The sequence below is a fragment of the Aethalodelphis obliquidens genome, unplaced genomic scaffold, assembly GCF_003676395.1.
Source record: "Aethalodelphis obliquidens isolate GAN/ISIS:26980383/991018 unplaced genomic scaffold, ASM367639v1 scaffold58, whole genome shotgun sequence".
NCBI lineage: Eukaryota > Metazoa > Chordata > Mammalia > Artiodactyla > Delphinidae > Aethalodelphis > Aethalodelphis obliquidens.
The window spans coordinates 9,772,048-9,795,313 of NW_020838002.1; the positions used below are offsets into that span (position 1 = coordinate 9,772,048).

The window sequence follows — 23,266 nt, forward strand, 5'->3', positions numbered from 1 at the left end:
AGGTACATCACATCTATCCCTCGCAGCCTTCTATCTTATTGTCAAGCAACACTCAAGTATTTATGAGCTTTTATTCTTGGTGTCTGTGTTCATGATGTAGCCTGTGAAACCCAGTGCATCTGAAAGAGTAAAATAAGTTGGGTATATTTCATAAGAATTCATAAGTGTCTGACATATTTTACTATGTGGTAAGCAATTTATAAAAATAGCTTTAATTAAAGAATAAATAAAATGGTCAACAATGACAAGGTTCAGAAAGGCAAACATAGAGAGAAAACTAGTAACTCTGGTAATCTTCAATAGGGTAGCTTCACTAAACAGGTGACAAATCATATGGAAAGGGATAAGTAAAGGGAGCGTTGATAGGAAATGATTCCGGTATTGGATACAGAACACAAATTTAAGGACTTTGGAGCTGAAAAGAAGCCGTTAACAAGATGAGATACTGTACCAGGCAAAGGTTTCATTCAACATTCATTCTTTCAGCTCACACTTTTTGAGCCTTATTGGTATGAGGCCCTGTTCTAGTCCTGGATAAATAAGTCCAACAGACTCCTAAAGAGGTCATAACATAATGAGACAGAAATATTACAGGTCTTTAAAGAATTTAATGGGAGAAAAAGTGCTAATAAAGATATCTGCAAAATGTCTCAGGAACAAAAAGGAAGGAGATGTTTTTCATTGTTGTTTTAAAGGGACGATATGCAAATTTTGAGTATAGAGGAAGGAACTTGGATCTTCTCATCTTCACTTTTCTAGTAGAAAATAAAGGATGAGAGCTGTGTGAACAATTAATTCAGGAATTAGTAAAATGAGGGAACTAGCTTAGACAAGACATCTCATTAACTCACACGTAATGATCTACGTATAAAAATATATGTTAAAAGCACAAAATTTAAAAATGAAAGTTCATACTGAATCAAATACACAAAAATAGTATAATGATCCTTTCTTCCCTTTTCAATTGTTCAAAGTCTTTGTTTAAAGACAATTTTCACTATCTCTTTCTTGTGTCATGGATTTTCTTTGAAAATGAAGCTAGAATCTAACAAACCCCCAGATTTACCCTCCACAAAAACTGTTAAGACTCCTCCAGAGTAGGAGCAGTATCTTACTAGTTGTTGACGGCTCAGTAAATGCTGAATGAAGGGAGGAAATATATTTTTTCTCATATCCAGGAAGTATAGGAAAATACAGCCCTATGATCTATAGAAAAAAAAATTAATTTTGGAGGGGACACCCAAAGTCCTTCAGAAGATAGCCAGGTGCTGGAACCCATGGCTTTCACTAGTCTCCTTAGTCTTAGGTTGACTCGGCCAGGAGCCTAGACTTGGTAACTTTAAGAATAGATCTTCAGGGCTTCCCTGGTGGCACAGTGGTTGGGAGTCTGCCTGCCGATGCAGGGGACACAGGTTCGTGCCCTGGTCCGGGAAGATCCCACATGCCGTGGGGTGGCTGGGCCCGTGAGCCATGGCCGCTGAGCCTGCGCTCCGCAACGGGAGAGGCCACAGCGGTGGGAAGCCCGCGTACCGCAAAAAAAAAAAAAAAAAAAAGAATAGATCTTCAGACACTTCCTTATGGATATATCAAACCTAAATTTCTGGGCCAGGATTATTTTTGAAGCCTGAAGCTTCTTAATACAATGAGGCTCAGCAGAAGAAACTCGTAGTATCCTAAGTCTTGGACGTGGATTAAGCCTGTTCCTCCATTTTACACTTCAATTTCCCTTTGGACAGACAGGGAGAGCAGCACTTTCTTTGCTCCACCTTCTAGGCATATATATGATTGTAACAGTAAAATTAAAAATTTCTGAGATCAGTGAAGAGTCACTACATCAATTCTAAATGTCATCTTCAGCAACCATTCTTTACTATGCTTTTCTCTTTATTGTATGAGTACAGTGAAAACCGTGGAGGCTGTTTAATTGCAGTTTTAGTAGTGGGCTTCATAAAACCTTAAAATACATATAATATTTCACACAGCATTATACTTACAAATTCCAGCTGGGAAAAGACCTGTAAGTGACAAATGCCATGAGAATGGATATTCTCACAGTATTTCTGGCACATCCAAACAGAGGAAGTCTCAAAAATCTCATGAGAAAATAAGCTCTTCTAAAACTCTCATCCCAGTTTTTTGGACTTACTCTATATAGATAAACTTCCATAAGCCTTCAGGCTTTTGGGTCTTTAACCAAATCCACCAGAGCTTTGATCCTTTAGAGGTTTACCAGTCCCCAAGACAGACAGAGCTCTCTTGGGGTGGGGGAAAAATCCCAAGTTCCAATAAAATGCTTTCTCAATAAATTAAAGCAGGAATTCTATTTGAGAACAGAAAATCATTTAAAAATCAGAATTTTCAAAACATCCTTTGATGTTTAAAGCGATATTTTGTTTTCAGTTGTTTATTTGTTTACGGTTATTATTGTTTTTAATGTCACAATACAAAGCCCGAAGCCAGAACAGTTCACATTGGGGTTTAACCACTGACTTTTTGTATTTACTTGTACAAGTTTGCATTTTTTAAAAAGGAATTATGAAAACAACCTCATGTGCTCCTTTTTTCTCCCCCGTTCTGCCTTTTGGATGAAGAATACCTGCAGGTACGTTGGGGAAACAAACTTTCAATCTCCACATTAACACACAGCACCTCTGTCTGTGTGTGAGGCTGATGTGGTGTAATCTCTGCTTACTAAAAATGTTTCTAACTTCAAAATGCCACCTTATCATGTATGCACTGTCCCAAAGTATGTTTTCCCAGACTTTCTATACTATAAACACACAGGGGGAAAATGGATGAAGTTGAGGATAAAAGAGAGAAAATAACAATGGGCTTTGTTGCTGTGCTGGAGGAACAGCCTGTCAGGTCAGCTTTGCAGAGGCATATTCCCAAACCAGTCATCATTAACGGACTCACTTCCACAGGAAAAAAAAAAAAAAAGACAGAGTCTGAAAACTCCGGACAAAAGAAATCCCTGCAGACAAAGTAAAAACAAATTAAAAGACCCATTATAAAACACAGATGCTACAAGGAAAATAAACTTTCCAAGATTTACTGGGCTTTGACAAACTTGAACATTTGTGGAAAAGACATCAGCAACAACTCCCAGGTAATGTGGCTGCAAAGCTAGACTCCTTTCTGTTTTATCTTTACCCTCCCTGCAGAAGCTGCCAGGTTGGTATTCTTAGCTTCTGAATGCATGATGTGAGAACATGTGAATGCGGCAAAGTGCCAGCCACAAGAAATCTCTAAAAGCCAGCAAGGTCCTGAGATTACTGCCCATTTCAGATTATGCTAAATATTAAAGTTAATACCAGTGTATCTGTGTGTACACCTTCATTTCTTCTTAAATGCAAACCAGAAGAGGAAAAATAAGACGTAAATGCAATTATAGGCCTCCTCCCTCCCCTTTAAAAAATTTCCCTATCTTACCATACAGCGAAGTAAGATGAGTGAGATCAGTTAAAATAACATTAAGCAATCAAGGGATCAGAGTTGTAGGGGAGAAAGTACCTTAAAACGGTATCACTTCAGTGAAAAAGAGAAAACTTTTTGTTATAGGATTCTAGAGGAACAATCTACAAATTACTGCTAATGAGGGTCTGAGGAAGATTCTACGAACAGAGGTGTAAGAAAATAAGAACTACAATGGAATCAAGGGGACCAAATGGAGAGTGTGGAGGATAAAGAAGCATTGTCTTTTGTTGTCATTAGGGATGCAGGGATAAACATAAAAATGGCAAAGGTTCATGTGGAAAAAAGCAAAATGACACTAGGCAGTGTTGATGGTGTCCTAAGGGAGAGCACAGCTTTTAGGAGGTCTGCATTATCTTCTCACTTTTTTTTTTTTTTTTTGTGGTACGCGGGCCTCTCACTGCTGTGGCCTCTCCCACCGCGGAGCACAGGCTCCGGACGCGCAGGCCCAGTGGCCATGGCTCATGGGCCCAGCCGCTCCGCGGCATGTGGGATCCCCCGGACCGGGGCATGAACCCGTGTCCCCTGCATCGGCAGGCGGACTCTCAGCCACTGCACCACCAGGGAAGCCCATCTTCTCACTTTTTGACCCTTAACATGGACACAGACTTCATTCCTTTAGGCACTCCATTTTTTCTGAAGGTTTACTAAAGAAACATATAGAAACGAGACTCCTACAATAGTTTCAAATTCTATTCTCATCACCCTTCCACACACCTGTCCACAAGATCCACTCTTGTTCTAGGATATAAACCTCTCAGTCAGTGTCCTTGGTCCGCTAATATTTTGAACCCTTACATTTTGAAATTGGAGTAACGAGGCACACTAAGAGGCAATGTGGATGTGACAACCTGGCACCCCTGAGAAGATAAATATATAGGAAGAACCCTATTCCCAAATATCCCATTATTATCCTACTTCAACCAACTTCTTTACTCTAAGACCTCATGTAGATGGTCTACTTCCAACATCATGTCTTTCCAAAATAAAAATCGGGTAACAAGTTCATATGGGGCTTTTTTGGTGCTTTTTGCTTTCCACAGAAGGCCAAAACGTTCGGTCTGCTTTTAGTATCCTGCTGTGGAATTGACAGGGATAAAAATCCAAAATATACCGATGAGTTTAACTAAGTTAACTCTGTAGTTGAACAGCTCCCGACTTCTTGACTCTGTCAAAAAGCGTACAATGGTAGCTTGTTTTGTAACAATCCCTAGAAATGTAGGCTCTGAAAACCTAAAAACACTGCTTAGCACTTGCTTGCCATCTAATTTAACATTAAAGCTTTCTCAGCCAAACACTCGATAATTATTTAATCAAAACCAAATAGAGTCCTTTTGGAATATATAAAAAGTATCCTGTGCAAACAGGAATTTCTTGAATGTGGGTTGTTTGGGGTTGACATTGGAGTCTCTGTTTCTCTTTTCCTTTCTTTCTCTCTTTTTTTCCCCTTTCCTAGATGAGAATGACAAGCTTCCCAGCTGCAGTTCCAGGACTTTCACCCTCCTTTTTGACCTTTTCTCAGGCGTATTCCAGTATAATCTGTAATCTACTCAAGTAGGAAGAGGAAACAGCAGCGCCCTGGTGAGAAACAGTGCCTTCTGACCCACATACCAAACTGGGCGGAAGCAATGCTTGTTCACAGAAGCCAAGGAGAGCAGAACACACACAATTAAAAGAAAATGAATAATACATCCCTATTTTTTTAAAGACTGTTAACAGAACAACCAAACAGTTTTGGTGACAAAGTACAAGATAGGAAGCGTTCAAGGACAATTCTGACTAGGCACTGACTTGTTTCTCCCTGTAAAATTTTTGGAGAGTAATAGGTGGTGAAGCAAAGATACTGCAAAAACATATATGCATTTCAAGTGAAACACTTGTTGCTTTTTCAAGTAAACAGTTCACAACACAACAGACAGGTACTTTGGGGGAGGGATGCGAAGGTAGAAAGATAAGAAATATTCCCCACAAAATTAACTTGAAAACAAGAACCCAATTTTTTTTTTTCTTTGCAAGATGGGGTTGAGGTTTTTAATGATACTGTCATTACTCTTCCCACTACATACAAAGTAGCTGCACGGAACTTTGCACTAGTACTAACTAAATGTCAGTAGAATTAAAACTTCACATTCTGGAGACTTGAAACTGTACTATTTTTCAGATATTAATCAATATATAAATTTATAGGGGCTCCCTGGTGGCACAGTGGTTAAGAATCCGCCTGCCAATGCAGGGGACACGGGTTCGAGCCCTGGTCCGGGAAGATCCCACATGCCACAGAGCAACTAAGCCCGTGCGCCACAACTACTGAGCCTGCACTCTAGAGCCCACAAGCCACAACTACTGAGCCTGTGTGCCACAACTACTGAAGCCCGCGTGCCTAGAGCCCATGTTCTGCAACAAGAGAAGCCATAGCAATAAGAAGCCCGCGAACCGCAACAAAGAGTAGCCCCCGCTCGCTGCAACTAGAGAAAGCCCGTGCGCAGCAACGAAGACCCAATGCAGCCATTAATTAATTAATTAATTAAAAGTATATATATAAATTTATAAATATTCAAATACACAATGTGCTAGGTAGTTTCCTTTTCTAGTCTGAATACTTTTTTACCAGTTTATTATCTTAATGTGTTCACGACTGTTACATGTAAACGTGTTTTTCTTTCCTTAATCCAAAACTAAATAAATTTAGAAAATTTACACATAAAAATTAAAAGTCAAAAGGAACTAACTAACTGTTGCTAAAACTATATGTAGAACAAGATTAGTCTACACTACTCCAAAAAGATACTAAAGCTGTCTGAGAACAAGGATCCTTGGACTGCAAAAATAAGCCTAGAAGGGGAGATAAGTCAGAAACAACATTCAAAAAAATACAAATAAGAGGAAATAGGAAATATTTCCAAAAAGTTTCAGAGATAAAAAGTGTATGGGGACAAGCACTGAAATAAACTGCATGAAAATCTTCTGTCTGCATCTCCTCTCCACTATACTTTTGGCACAATTTGTTCACACAACCAACCCAAATTTACAAGATGAATTTTTAAAATCTCCTCCCATAAGTGGGAAGTTCATTACCTTAGTTTATTATTCTTGCAGCAGTCCAAGATTTGGGATGAAGACAATTTGTAAGAGCTGGTGCTCTTAATATTTAAGAAGTTTCAGCAATTTTTAATTCATTTTAAACATTAGGATTGTAGTTTACCACTCTTTCCACAATGAAAAATCAAGGAAGACAGTCAATGGACTATATTTAACAGTAGAGGGAACAATGCAAACTGTTTGTATAAAGAAGGAGAATAAATGAAAAAGATCTTGGGATTTTACTTTAAGAATCAAGTTATTAAAAAAAAAAAAAGAATCAAGTTATTCCTAAAGACGTAAGCAACCTCAAAATTCCCCACTCTTCTGAATCGAAGAGTAGAGTTTTGGGACTAAGTGCTCAGAAGTGAAGACATTTAATAACCCTAGTGCAAAATCCCCAGAATTAAAAATCCCATAATCTAGCAGCACTTAGACCAAATCTGTGATTAAATGAGTTCCCCAAAGTATAAATAAATCCTCATTAAAATTCTTTTTTGAAAATATTCCACACCCATATCTCCCATGCTTATCTCGCAATGAATTCTGTATCATGTCAACAGATCAAACAGAAGCACTTCACTGTTCAAGGAAAAAAAAAGGAAACTTATCTGCATCATTCAATAAACATAATGCTATTACTTAAACTGTTGAACCTATAAGATATGGAAAAATGGGAGCTGGTACTGAAATAAAAAGAAACACTGTAACAAGATAAAATACTGAATAAGTTGCAAGATTTAAGGTGTAATGTTTTTAGACTTGGAGGACTCAAAATAATTTAACATTTGCAGAACTGGTCTTTTTCCAGTACATTAAACACTGTATACTAAGGAAAAATTAAATATTAAAATCAAAGTATTTTCTGCTGAATAACAACGATCGTAGTAAAATGTAAGCAACTTTCATAATAATCAAAAAGATATAATTCAAAATAGCAAAGATGCTCCCCACAACCTCCTTCCCGCTCCCTTACCCCCACTCCACAGAAGCCTTCCTTCTTTTTACTTATGACTGTTAAGGATATTTTCTGGCTCTATTTCAGCATCATGACTCAGGTCATGAGAAGTGTCAAAGATGCATTTCCTTCAGATGGGAAAGAGCAACAGATTTTAACAACCATACAAAGATGGGAGTACTGTGCAAAAGAGCCAAATCAGCATTTTTGACAGCAGGGAAGATAAAACCTTTTATACTCACATATATTTTATTTCCAGCTTAAAAACATTTAAATATCATTCTATCAAAATATGCTCACATGTTCTGCTCAAGAAGAAAATAGGAAACCCATTCTCAATATAGCTGCCTAAATTATCAACAATTTGTGAGAGTATTGTTCACCGACAAAAAAAGAAAAAGAAAGAAATCAAAGTACACATATGAACATTAATAAATAGTTCGAGTCCTTGTCTTCCAAACTTATTTTTCCAAAGGCAAAACCATGAATTTACCTGTATGCATAAAAACTCCTTTGACAGAAAGTCCTTGAGAATGAAAATCACAAAGAGGAGTGATACCATGACCATATCTGGGCACCTGAGAATGACGACTCTACTTCTTTCCCTGTAATTCTTCTGCCTTAGCAGAAACACTTATTCTTAATCAGCTGGGTTATTGCCAGAAAACCATAATCATTTATCAGTACTGTTGTTTTATATTTTCTTTCATCCATGATTTTTTCAAAAGCGTACACATTTCAATCCATTCCAAATTGGACAGGAGTGAAATATTATTGAACATTTGTTAAGAATTCCCTACTCATGATGCTTCTCAACACTGAAAAGGGAATGGCCTGTCTCTTCTGAAGCTGCCAACAACAACAATGCCCACACTAAATCCACTCTATCCATTTTGAAATAGTTTCACTCTTGTGCCTCATTCTAGCTTCAATATTCTCACCTGCAAAAACACATCATCCAATGTTAATACCTCTTTCAATGAACCTTAAATCCCTTTCCTTTTCTCATCCTCTTTCAAATTCTAAATGTCATTTTATGCTAAGAACCTATTATGCTAAGAACCATAACGGTTTCTATTTCTCAGTATGTGTAATGCTGGCACAGCAGCGACTTCACTCTCCGTACCCTTTTGTAGTTTACAAACTATAAGCCAGCAGTCATATTTTTACTTCCTGCTCAGATTTTTAAGTTCAAGACTGCTCATGGCTGCTACTCCCAAGTCTCATAATTTCTAAATCTGTTTATTTGGGTCACTCATGAAGACACTGGTCATTGTGTATCCTAAGAAGCCCAATTCCTTCTCTCTTCTCCCCCTCCAATTTTTCTAAAACCAAATTTTGAAAAAATATTTCAATGGAACCTGACCAGAATTTTCTTACTTAATCGTCTTCCTCACTGGAAAAGTAAGGCTAACTTAACATGCAAATAGGTAAGCCAAATCCTCTTGTAATTAGTTATTCTAATCACCAGACTAAAACAATGCTGAAGGGTCAACTCCCTGAAAATTAACTTGTAATTCTATTGCCAGAATGTTTCTAGAGAATTCCTTCGTGGGGAAACTGACCAGTCAAAGTGAAAAGATCTACAAATACTATTGATTGGGGGGTACCCTAATAAAACTGATAGACCAGTTGGACCTATAAACTGGTATGAGCTACTTGTGCTCAAAGAGCTTCCAATCAGTTCTTTAGTATGGATGTGTTGATTAGGTGAATAAATATGAAATAACAAAATAAATCAAATAATAATAATTTTTTTTAAATAAAATAAAAAATAAGAATGATCAGCCAAGGATTCCTACACATTCCGGCCAGTATTTTAGTTTAATCAGTCTGAGATTGGGCCTAGGCATCAGTACTTTTTTAATCTATCCAGGTAAATTATAATGTACAATCAGGGTTGAGAGTCCAAGATGAAAGATAATGATGACCACAAAAAAAAACTGAAAAAGGAACTCAGAGGAAACAGAGATACTACCAGAAGCAAATAAGTGCATCCAAAATTATAACTATCTTTTAAAGAGATAAACAATTTTACATCTGTGAAATAAGAAAAGGATGTGAAAATAAGAGAAACATTCATAGGAAAGGTTATTAAAAACATATTGCACAAATAAAAATCTAATAAGAAGGTTAGGAGATAAAGTTGGGGATATTCTCTTAAAGTAAAACAAAAAGACAAAGAGACAGGAAATAGAAAAGAAAGTTAGGGGTTCAGTGTAGGTGATCCATTATCCAACCAAAATGATTTCCAGAAAGGGGCAAAAAAAAGAAAACAGCAAGAAATAAATTATGAAGAACTGAAAGAAGCAGACTCTGAGTGGGAGAAGTGGGTGCAGGAGAGTGCAATTTTTCTTTATAAAATTGTGGCATTATTTGACTTTTATAATAAATGTATGTATTGCTTTGATACAAAAATTATATATTGAATAGGTAAACAAAAACAATAAAACTACAATGAATGTTAACAGAAAAGAGAAGCAGAGATTAAGTATAAGGCCTAATGATGCCTCAGTAGTAGAGTGTAATCACTCTGGTCCCATAAAATACAGAGATAGGTCCTTGAATAGCAATGTATAGAGAAACAAAGAAAGGATCTTTTAGAACATACAGAAACCACTTACTCAGATGATTAACTAAAAGAGTTCCCTCCATTCATTCATAGGAGCTAGGTACCTGGACGGGGTACTAAAACTAGATAATAATTGATAGTAATATATTTCAAAAGTCCAATTCTCTAATAAGACTTTGAGGAATAAATCATAGAAAACATCATGAAAAGGAAGCTAGGTTATTATAAAATCTTAGACAACATCAACAACCATAGTACACCAAGTTCATGCCAGGGTTGCCATGATTGCCATCACAGGAAAGTTTAGAAAAGATCGCCCTCTAGAGGCATGTCTCATTAACCATTTAAAAACAAAACAAGAAACCTGGAGTCTATGATGTGCCAGTGTTAAAAATACAGAGAAAACACAAAATATTTCACGAACAGTAAAGAGGAAAACAAAACATGACAGTTTAGCTCCAACTGCTAACTACCTGAGCCAGCATTTATTTTAAGGAATAAAAACGAGAGAAAAAAGTGTAGCATATTCCAAATAATAGACAAGAGATAAAGTATTCAAATAGACTTTAATCAGTTTTTATAGTATTAAATTTAACATAAAGTATAATTTAGAGACAATATAAGAGTGTTAGAAGATACTCCACAGGTAATTTTATTTTCCTCAAAAACTATGTTATCTGAAACTTCCTCTCAATTTTGCTGTGAACCTATAACTGCTCTATAAAACCGTCTATTAAAAAATGATGCTATCTTTACTTAGTAGATGGTTTCTCCAATTAGGGCTTCTGAAATAAAAGAACTTTTCAGGATGGTATTAATTATAAGGCTTCTCTTTTCAATCCACTTTCCCTAAAGAACTCATCTGTTCTGAGAAACAATAGGAAGTGACATGAAAATATTTTAAATATGCATGATTTTGGTGTATAGATGTAAAGACACAAATTCACTAGGAAAACTTTAATAGACTTCAAAACAATAGATTAAAAACTTCATCTGAACTACAAGAAAGTACATGCAACCAGTAAAAAACCCAGGTACTAAACTAAGATAGCCTAAAAGAAGATTTTTATCCATTTACATGTATATACTGTATATATATATATATATATATATGCTGTGTCATATGAGGCATAAAATTTAAAGCAGAGCTACAGTGCACATGATTGATTTTTCTTGGCAAAAATTAAAACATACAAATGGAAACTTCAATCCACAAGTAAACAGTGATGTGGAAAGAGAAGTCAAAAAACATCACATTATTATTGATTGTCTTAAGTAGGTGAAACTATATAAGGCTGAAATGGGCGGTTGCTTTGTATTTACAGTTGTGATATGGTCTGTATCAAGAAAACTACTGATCAACAAAAGTAATTACAATAAACCAGCAAATGAAAGCTATAAACACAGTTTCTGAGTGGTAAAAAAAAAAAAAAAAAAAAAAGAATGCCTCATACAGATGCTAGGAAGAAAAGTGATGCTACCAGTTACTTAGAAGCAGTTTATTAAAATAGTGAGGCTTCAAGCCCAAGAAATCAGAGGCCCCCTCTACAGGACCCAGAGTCTCATCCATTCCTTCCATTTAGAAGAAGTAGAATCTGGAATTCAGATGCCTAAAGCTGTGACTCAATGATGACTCCTCCCTTCAGGACCAATGAGTTAATGGGAAGGCGACACTTCCGAGAACTGCTGAAGTAAATCCAGAATCCCTCTGTTAACGCAATGGAAATAGGAAAAAAACAAATTCCTTAAAAGCCCTATCACATAGTGACTGTCATATTCTTGAACCTAAAGTGGAAAACTAATTTGCAAAATAAAGAAATGCAAAGGCTAGAGAATGGGTAGATTAATTTATCCAACTATATTTCCTAATGTATGGTATTACAATGAGTAAAAACAGATGAAAAAGAAAAAATAATACTACCTTCACTTTCAATTTTGCGTTGGGTGTACCTTCATTTCAGAAACAATGTCAGAAGTCAACTCATCAATACTGAGTCTAATAATGCTACAAAAGCCTATGCACAATAAGGTCACGATTATATTTCAGTCACTTATTATTTGGTGAATTCTTCATTTATTCTCTTTTCTGCATAAGAGCCACTATACAAAAATATGAATAATGAATCAGTCCTACATACCTCCTTAGTAATAATCAGTATCAATAATGAAATTAATCATAGCAGCTAATCTTTTCCTGAGTTATTTCATGTGTGTCAGACACTATTCAAAATGCTTTGATCCTCACAGTAACTCTCTAAGGTAGGTAATTTTATCATCCCCATTTTACTGACAGAAAATTAAGGCACAGGTAGATTAAGTAATCTGTCTAAATTTACGGAGCCAGAAAGTCACAGAGGTTCTACCACAGGAAGTCAGACTCCAGGTCCTCCAACTGCCTCCCCAAGGAAGTTACAGTTAAAAATGGAGATCATCGAAAATAATAGGTAGAAGGCAGGAAGTGATAAGTATGGATAAATAGCTTACAGAAGAAACAAATACCAAAGTTAGACACTTTATGTTAAGAGGGAGAAAAGCACACTGTGAGCTGAACTGAGCTGAGCTTCAAAGATTCATTCCACGTTTACCTGAAGAAATAAGCGGAAAACAATTCAGACGCAGGAACAAGGTGTTGATTGAAGCTGAAAAGCAAAAGCAAGTAATTAAATTTGCTTGGAGCATAAACAATAATGGCAGAAATGGTTTCTTCATTCAGCAAAAATTTACTAACTGGTAAAGGGAATGCCTCATCTCCTAGAGGACTATTCGCCTGCAAACATGCTCACCTCCTATTTCTATGAGAAACAGAGGCAATCTCCTCTTTGCCCTCTAACTTTTCCCCATTTTCCTGTTCCCCTTTACATCAATGCTCATTGAAAGGCCTGTCAATACTGGCCTCCAATTTCTCTCTTCCCGTCCTTAATAAAATCCTCTCTTATCAGGCCCCTACCGCTTCAACAAAACTTGCTCTTATCAAAGCTACATGTCCTCTACATGACTAAATTTGATGGTATTCTATCTTTTTCTCAGTCCTTATCTTAATTGACCTATCAGCAGAATTTAACACATTAATCATTCCCTTTTCTCAGGAAAAAAAAACCAATGTCTTCATTTGGCTTATAGGATTTCTCATGTGTGGTTTTCCTTCTATGTCACAGGCTCAGTCCTGGGACATCTTCATCTTCTTTTCATACTCATTCACTTACTAGGTGATCTCATCCTGCTTTGGCTTTTTTTATCTATGCCTCCCCAACATTTATTCTCAGCCTACTCCTTCCCACTGAACTCCAGATTCATAAAACCAACTACCTACCTAACATCACTAGGAGGTCAAGACACATCTTAAACTAAACATGTCCAAAAGTCCTGATCTGTCTCTATCCCCAGAGCTGCTTTATCCTCGTGGTCCTCATTTCATGTGATGGCAGTCGCACCCTTCCAGCTGTTCGGGCCGAAAGCCTTACTGGTCACCCTGACTCCTCTCTTTTCTCTCCTGGATTTCTGCAATGCTCTCCTAACTGGTCTCACTAGACTTCTACTCTTGTCAGACTGCAGATGGTGCGTTCTCAATACAGATCACCATTCTGCTCCTGTCAAACCACAATCTGACCCCGTCACCCAAAACCCTCCACAGCTTTTCCACTTTACTCTGAGTAAAAGTCAAAGGCTGACATGATCTGGCCGCATTCCCTCTCCGACCTCATCTTCTACTCTGCACCTTGTACACTGTTCCTTGGCCACATGGGCCTCCTTGCCTCTCCATGAACACTCCAGACACATTCCCAGCTCAGGGATTTTACACTGACTGTTTCTTCTGCCTGGAACATGTTCCGCAGACATCTGCATGACTTTCTCCCACACTTCCATCAGATCTTTATTCAAATGTCATCAACTCAGTAAGGCCTGCCAGGAGCATCCTAATTTCAAACTGCAATCTTCTCCAGGCATGCCCTATTCCCCTTCCTTTACTTTTCTCCATAGCATATAAAACTACCTGTTTATCCATACATTTGTCCATCCATCCATCCATGAATCCATGAATCCATCCATCCATTCACCTATCATCTATTCTATGCATCACATATCCCGCCACTGGAAAGTCAGCTCCATGGGAACAGGGATGTTTTCCTCTTTTATTCACTGCTGTATCCTAGAGCTCAGGAACAGTGCCTGGACATAGTAACACTAATTAATAGTTCTTGAATAAAATGAAAGAATCTTACAGATGTTAAAATGAAAAGCAATGTTACCATGAATGAAAATCTCTTCATTCTGACAAGTAATAAACTGTTTTTATTAGAACTTCTAAGTTCTAATAACTTTGAAAACTTTGGTTTGAAGCCTTAGAATCTACATTTTACCAAATACTATATGAGGTGCCAAGATACAAATATAAACAAGAAAAAGACCCTCTCTTCATGGAGGTAAATCTACTGGGAGACACAGGCATGTCAATGAACATATTAACATATGTTAATATGAACAACTAACATTAAAATATAATAAAATCACATTCATAGTGCCAATACCAAGACTGATACAGAACATACAACATAAAGAGGTGTTTAAAAGAGGCTGAAGAGGAACTTCCCTGGTAGCACAATTAAGAATACACCTGCCAATGCAGGGGACACAGGTTCGATCCCTGGTCTGGAAAGACCCCACATGCTGCAGAGCAACTGAGCCCACGCGCCACAACTACTGAGCCCGCGGTCTAGAGCCCACGAGCCACAACTACTGAGCTCGCACACCGTAACTACTGAAGCCCACGCACCTAGAGCCCATGCTCTGCAACAAGAGAAGCCACCACAATGAGAAGCCTGAGCACCGCAAGGAAGAGTAACATCTGCTCACCACAACTAGAGAAAGCCCACGTGCAGCAACGAAGACCCAACGTGGCCAAAAATAAATAAATAAAAAACAAACAAAAAAAAGAGGCTGAAGAGATGAAGTGATACTTTTAGCTAGATCATAATGAAGTAGGGTTTCAGCAGGCATCCAAGGGAATAAAAATTATTTTGAGAAGAGTATGCAAACTTAAAAGGTGCCAAGAAATGAATACATGTGGCATTTTCAGGGAAGGGTACAGAAATGTAGGTGTGGTGGAACAAGAAGCTGAGAGTGAGATGGAACCTTCCCTAACATCCTAAAAGCATGGTGAGACACTGAAAGACTGAAAGCAGAAAAGTGGAATATTATCCTACTTACGGTTAACAAAGAAAATGCTTGCGATAGTTAAAAGAAAAAAAGAAGGCTGGAGGCTACAGAAACAGATGAGGTAAGAAATGATGATAAGAGGTTCTTAATCACTTTTGTCATGGACTACTTGGACAACCTGGAAAAGCCTGTGGACTCTTTCTCAGAATGATAATTTAAATGCATGGGATACAATACACAGAATTACAAAGAAAACCATATTATTATACTGAAGTATAGCTATCAGTTTATTTTAAAAATTAAGTTCTGCTATAGTAATATATGTAATATTAAAATCAGTAATATTATTACATTATATATATATATAAAATTTCCAAGCAATGGTGAGCATAAACAATATTTCAAAATACATCTCGACAAAACACTTCAAGATTTCTTTGTATATAATGTGATACAAAAACATCTGTGTTTTTATTGGTGACAATGTCACAAGTACTGCTGCTATAACTGTCATGTGTTGTCTATATTCATAATGAAAGAAAACATTTACTTTTGGGTAGAGGATAGTAATCCTAAAGATGAAATATTTTCCTATCCATGTTCACGGATCTTAAGAACCCCTTAAGACTAAGGTCCAGGCAACAAGACCAGAAATGAAAGAGATATTTAGAGAAAGTATATTTCAAATAAATAAACATCCTCTGTTAAGTAAAAATGGCAAATAGATAAAATAATCCTAACCTAAACTGGATTGCATCCAGAGAGTAAAAAGGAAATACCCTTATATCAACTGTTATTTAACAGTTTCCTTTACTTTGCTAAAAAGAGCACAGACAAACAACAGCAATAACCGCCAAACCATGATTCATTTTCAAGATGAATCCCTCCCTGTTCAAACGTTTACATTGTTTTTGACTAGCATCAGATTGTTTATCCACACAAACTGTAAATACATCATTTTTAGAACTAACCAACAACAATGCCCATTTTGTTTTGACATGTAAGGTACAAAAAGAACATAAAGAAAAATGACCATCACTCTAATGTCTGCACTTTAAAAATGAAAAAACTACAGAAAAAGGGGGTGAAATTCCAACATAATAAAAATTTAGCATGTGTTATCAGGAGGAAAACGTCTCCTGAAATTCCTTGCTTTCAAAAGGGAATTTAAGAACTGCAGTACTGCTAAACTGTCTATAATCTCCTCTCTGAGATGCCTTCTCTTAGCTTTATGGAAAAATATGAAGAAAGCTGTGAAAACAATAATGCTGAGAGAAAATAATATATTTTGACAATATTACTCTTCAACTGTTTGATCTTTTACAAATGACAAATCCTTAACTGACTGGCACTTTGCACCCTTCAGCAAAAATATATTGAAAGGTATTCATTCAGTCATTCAATATCCGTTTTGTTCCCTTAGACAAGGGCAGAGATGACCTTAATTTCTGTGCACAGTATGCCCAAAGCCTAGCACAGAACCTGGTATGTGGTATGCTTATTAGAGAAGGAAGAAGAGGAAGAAAAAAGGAACTCAAAAGAATGCTCTCTGAAGATGTATAAAGACTATAAATTCTTCCAAATTTTTCTACTAATACAGCTGGTTCTCTGGCCAACCTAGCTGCCCAATGTGCACACTAAATCTCGCTCCATAAACTGTATGGTGAAATTCAAGTTAAGAAAAATATTTAACACAAAAAGCAAGGCCCTCAAAGAACCTATACTACCATTTAGTTATATGACAAAACAGTCACACCTAAGAATGTAAGTAATTATTTCTGAAGTAAAATTTCTTGCAAATGGCTGAAAACATGAATATCTCATAGCTTTCTAAACTTTTTTTTAAATTTTAAATACTTTTTTATGATTTTTATTTGTAAAAATATTTATTTATTTATTATTTATTTCTTTTGTCTGCACCGGGTCTTAGTTGCGGCACACGGCATCTATGTTACGGCCATGGTATCTTTGTCGTGGCATGCATACTCTTAGTTGCGTCATGCAAACTCTTAGTTACAGCGTGCATGCAGGATCTAGTTCCCCGATCAGGGATCGAACCCAGGCCCCCTGCAATGGGAGCGTGAAGTCTTACCCGCTGGACCACCAGGGAAGTCCCAATACTTTTTTAAATGACAGTTTTCACCCAGGACTTATTTCAACCTCAAAGATCATGGATCACTAGTTAAATATACATGAATAATAACTGTTCTTATAAAAATAATAGGGCCAGGGACTTCCCTGGTGGCGCAGTGGTTAAGAATCCACCTATTGGGCTTCCCTGGTGGCACAGTGGTTGAGAGTCTGCCTGCCGATGCAGGGGACACGGGTTCATGCCCCAGTCCGGGAAGATCCCACATGCCGCGGAGTGGCTAGGCCCGTGAGCCGTGGCTGCTGGGCCTGCGCGTCCGGAGCCTGTGCTCCACAACGGGAGAGGCCACAACAGTGAGAGGCCCACGTACTGCAAAAAAAAGAAAGAAAAAAAAGAATCCACCTACCAATGCAGGGGACATGGGTTTGATCCCTGGTCTGGGAAGATCTCACATGCCACAGAGCAACTAAGCCTGTTTACCACAACTACTAAGCCTGCACTCTAGATCCCGTGAGCCACAACTACTGAGCCCGTGTACCACAACTACTGAAGCCTGTACACCTAGAACCCATGCTCCGCAACAAGAGAAGCCACCGCAATGAGAAGCCTGTGCACTGCAACAAGGAGTAGCCTCCGCTTGCCGTAACTAGAGAAAGCCGACGAGCAGCAACAAAGACCCAACACAGCCAAAAACAAATAAATTAATTAATTAAAAAAAATACTTCTAAATAAATAAATAAATAATAGGGCCAGGGACTTCCCTGGTGGTCCAATAGTTAAGAATCTGTCTTCCAATGCAGGGGATGCGGGTTTGATCCCTGGTCGGGGAACTAAGATCCCACACGCTGGGGGGCAACTAAGCCCATGTGACACAACTAGAGAGCCCAAGCGCCACAACTAGACAGCCTGCGTGCCGCAACTAGAAAGCCTGCACACAGCAACTACAGAGCCAACGTGCTCTGGAGCCTGTGCGCCACAATGAAAGATCCTGAATGCTGCAACTAAGACTCAATGCAGCCAAACACAAATAAAAATAAATATTAAAAAAATTATAATAGGACCAAAGCACAAAATATCATCTAAGCAGAAAACAAAGGTCCCAAACTGTTTTGAGTTGCAGAATTTCTCCCCAGGATTCTATTTACCAATATATTTTTCCAGTCTATCTTAAAACTTCCTCCAGAAAAAATACATATGTTGAATTGATTAGGTATTACAAAAGGATGTGTGTTCAAGCAGAAGCATTTTAGCTTCTTTAACTTCTTAGGGATATAGCCAGAAGAACTGCAAAGATGTACTCAAACAAGTACTTGTACACACATGTTCATAACAGCACTATCCACAAAATCAAAAGGTGGAAACAACTCAAATATCCATCAATGGATGAACGGATAAAAAACTGTGGTACATACATGTAATGGAATATTATTCAACCATAAAAAGTAATGAAGTACTGACACATACTACAATGTGGCTATACTTTTAAAACATTATGCTATGCAAAAGAAGCCAGAAACAAAAGGTCACATATTTTATGACTGCAGTTATATGAAATACCCATAACAGGTATAGATTGAGATGGAAAGCAGACTGGTGGTTGCTACGGGCTTGGGGACAGAGGGGTGGGGAGGAACTGCTTAAAGAATATGCAGTTTGGGGGATTTCCCTGGCGGTCCAGCAGTTAAGACTCCGCCCTTCCAATGCAGGGGACACGGACTAGATCCCTGATTGGGGAACTAAGAGCCCACAGGCCATGCTGTGCAGCCCAAAAAAAAGAAAAAGAATATGCAGTTTTCATCTGGGGTGAAGACAATATATTTGGAACTAGACAGAATCCACCTATCGGGCGGTAGTTGCATAATATTGTGATGTAATAAATCCCACTGAATTGTTAACATCTAAATGGTTAATTTTATGTCATGTGAATGTCAAATCAATTAAATAAGGGTTGTTTTCTCTAGGAACCATAATCTCGCTCTATAAAATTCCCTATACTTAAAAATCTAAATTGGTCATCTGTCAAGGAGAAACTGCAATACTCCAAAAAACAAAGTGTCATCTAATGTCAATGAATATCTTCTCTCATTCTGGTGGGTACAACCATTCTGGTATTATCAAGGCCAAGATTCACATACGTTGTTATCCAGCACTTCAATTCAAAAATAAAACAAAGTGAGAGAGTGGCATGGACATATATACACTACCAAATACAAAACCAATAGCTAGTGGGAAGCAGCCGCGTAGCACAGGGAGATCAGCTCGGGGCTTTGTGACCACCTAGAGGGGTGGGATAGGGAGGGTGGGAGGGAGACGCAAGAAGGAGGAGATATGGGGATATATGTAGATGTATAGCTGATTCACTTTGTTATACAGCAGAAACTAACACACCACTGTAAAGCAATTATACTCCAATAAAGATGTTAAAAAACAAAAACAAGACAAAAATAAGCACACATCTGCACTAAGAAACAAGGACAAAAATTTTCATCTCTTCATTATACATAATAGCTCCACATCAGAAACCACCCAAATATACATCAACAGTAGGAGAAAGGATAAATAAGTAAAAATATATTTGTACAATGGAATATGTAAGAGCAATGGAAATAAATGAATTAAACCTACATAAAAATACATGAATTAATCTCACAAACATGTTAAAGAAGTTGAATATATGAATATATACACACTCTGTTTTTAAAAAAAAGTGAACATTTCACTTTTTTAAAAAGTAAGGAAGTGATTACCCTGAAAGTCAGAATCACAGCTTACTTTTATGGAAAAGGGGCACAAACATGGAGTTCTAGTAATGTTTCCTTTATTGGTTGGAGTGACGGTTACACAACTATTTGCTCTAGATAAAATACTGACTGATACGTGGGTTTTTTAGAAATCCCCCAAAGATGTATTGGGTTGGCCAAAAAGTTCGTTCGGATTTTTCCGTAACATCTTACAAAAACCCAAATAAACTTTTTGGCCAACCTAGTATTTTAAAATAAAATGCAAATGCTGCTCTAAAATACATACGACTCAAGATTATTCCTCTCCAACAATAAATATTTCTTAATGAACTACAGCACTGATTCTGGTTAAAGCCAGAGTTTTCTGGAAAAGATCTATAGATATAAGATTCAATCTCCAAATTTATGAAAATAGTCTTGAACATCATATTCCATACATATGACATCAAGTAATTCTTATATACTGAAAAAGTTAGGGAGTTAGCTGAGTGCGGCAAGTGAGCTGAAGAGATCTGGTGCTTCCCCTGGGGCCAAGGAGAGTGGTGTGGCCTCTGCTAGGGTGGGGGAAGGGGGCAGTCATTGGGGAAGAAGGAGAGAACTTATCAAAAAATGCAAGGCAGAGTTCCCAGCACAACGGGAATGTTGAAGCCTGGGGACTACTGTTTCCATATTCGCTCACTCACACACTCCTCCATCCATCCATCCATCCATCCATCCGTTCATTCATTCAACAGATCTCCATTTACTCTGCGCCTGGCAGGCACTGTAATAAGTTCTGTTCATACAGAATGGGCATTTAATAGAACTAATAGCCTGGTGGCAGAGACATATTTAAAACATAATCACATAAATAAATATTTAATTTAAAGTTGAAAAAAAAGTTAGGGAGCTAATGTAGTATGGTAATGGTCACCATTACTATATTAACTTCAATTTATTAAATGATTTAATAAATTAAGAATGTTCCCAGGCTTCCCTGGTGGCGCAGTGGTTAATGACAATGCACGAGACATGGGTTCGATCCCTGGTCCGGGAAGATCCCACATGCCGCGAAGCAACTATGCCCGTGCACCAGAACTACTGAGCCTGTGATCTAGAGCCCGTGAGCCACAACTACTGAGCCCGCACAACACAACTACTGAAGCTCGTGCACCTAGAGCCTGTGCTCTGCAACAAGAGAGGCCACCGCAATGAGAAGCCTGTGCACCACAACGAAGAGAAGCCCCCACTCGCTGCAACTAGAGAAAGCCCAGGCACAGCAATGAAGACCCAACACAGCCAAAAATAAACAAACAAAATAAATAAATTAAAAAAAAAAAAGAAGGTCCCCAAATGAGCCCAAGATCTTATCTTCATATGAATGAATTAGAAAAATGGGTTAATTTTATTCCAGATCTCGAAAATGAAAGATAAAGGGAAGAAGTACTGTTGGGAATAGTGGAGAGAGAGAAAACTGGGTTTACCGTGCAGAGGAGATCCAGAAGGGCTGCTGGATAGACCTGGAACAGGGCTACAGCGACCTCCTTGCTTAGACGTCAGTTCCTGTTCAATCTCTTCCAGCCCAGCACTCTTCTGGAAACGGCTCATACGATTTACCACTCGTGGTGACATATGTGTTCGAACACAAGGCTGGCCACCATAAGGGTTGATTGGGAAAACGTGGGAAGTCCCCCGGAGTGTACTGACCACAACCCAGCGACAGTCATGGCTGAAGCATATGTCTTGTACCTAGAAATGAAACAAGGAAAAACAAAAAAAAAGATTGAAACTATTTGGATTTACCTAGGAATATCACAAACATATTACTAAATATGAACAGAAATGCCTGCCTGGGGACTTCCCTGGTGGTGCGGTGGTTAAGAATCTGCCAAAAAAGACCCAAAGCAGCCAAAACCAACCAAATAAATAATAATAAATAATATAATTAATTAATTAATTATTTTTAGAAAAGAAATGCCTGCCTGGTTACCAAATTTACCTAACACCAGATTATATTTTCAAAATGTTTCGTCTAAAGATCAGATTCATGGTGAATACTGATCAAAACTCCACATAAGGGATTTGATAAGATTTACAAGAGGGAATTCTGTCCCTTGCTGCATACAGTGCCAAGTCAGAAAATAGGACCTAGGTGGTTTTACCCTATAGAGCTATATTAAAAAAAAAAGATATATGGATAATGTTCATTTCTTTAAAGGAATTTACCTTCCAAAAAAGCATAGAAGAGTAAAAATTAAAACATACATTATACAAAGCAGGTGAAGTTATTAATCCAATCATTCACTCAACGAATACTCACTGGGTACCCTGCTAATAAACACTAGGAAAAGAGGTGGGTAAGAAATCGTCCTTGGGCTCACAGCCTACCAGGAAGAAAAGACATAAGAAATTTGCAAAAATATAACATATAAAAATGAAATAACTGTCTTACATTTGAGGCACAGTGGTAACAAAAAGGAAGGAAAATATGAAATCTGCTTCTGAGAGGTGAAAAGGAGATGTTCAAGAAGGTAGAGGGTTAGGAGTGGCACCAAAAACACATGATCTGAATAGCTCTGGGTTCTGGAACTGAGTTTTGAAGTAAGATATACTTACAAAGAAAGGAGCGATGGACATTCTAATTTAGATATATGCAGATATTCTACTTTTGATATAGATGCATAGACATAAGATGGAAATGATGAGCAAGTAGTTCAGTATGTCAGAAACAACATGAGAGTGAGCAAAAGCCAGCGCAAGAGGTGTCTGGATTTTATTTAAGAAATAAGGAGTCAAGATTTCAATTCTGGAAGGATGATTGTGGGAGTGAATGCAGGGGAATGGATGCGCAGTGGAGATGAGGGTAACTGAAGGAAAGTTAAGTAGAAGTTTCTTCAACAGACACAGATATAGGACCCTAAAGAGAGGTGGGAAGAGAAAATGTCTCAAAAACACCCAAATGACAATCCAAATGTCCATCAACAGATGAATGGAGAAAAAAGATGTGGCATGTATATATACACAACAGAATATTTCAGCCATGAGAAAAATGGATATCCTCCTAACTGTGACAGCATGGATGGACCTTGAACACATAATGCTAAATGTGGTAAGTCAGACAGAGAAATAACTTTACAGTATCACTTATATGTGAAATCTAAGAAAAGCAAACCTGTAAAAAACAGAGTAAAATATGGTGGTTACCAGGGGATGTGAGGCGG

General features: G+C 37.7%; 1 protein-coding gene across 10 annotated transcripts in view; it reads right to left on the minus strand.

Moving 5' to 3' along the window:
• The window catches only part of BCAS3 (BCAS3 microtubule associated cell migration factor), a 574,202-nt gene that overhangs the window by 343,318 nt on the left and 207,618 nt on the right, over nt 1–23,266 (minus strand). For all 10 annotated transcript variants that reach the window (XR_003428780.1, XM_027087291.1, XM_027087292.1 and 7 more), the window contains one exon: nt 21,530–21,794. Coding sequence is in view for 9 of the 10 variants with exons in the window: in XM_027087291.1 (XP_026943092.1) it covers nt 21,530–21,794 (265 nt within the window). In the remaining variant the exon portion in view is untranslated. The remainder of the gene's footprint in view (nt 1–21,529; nt 21,795–23,266) is intronic.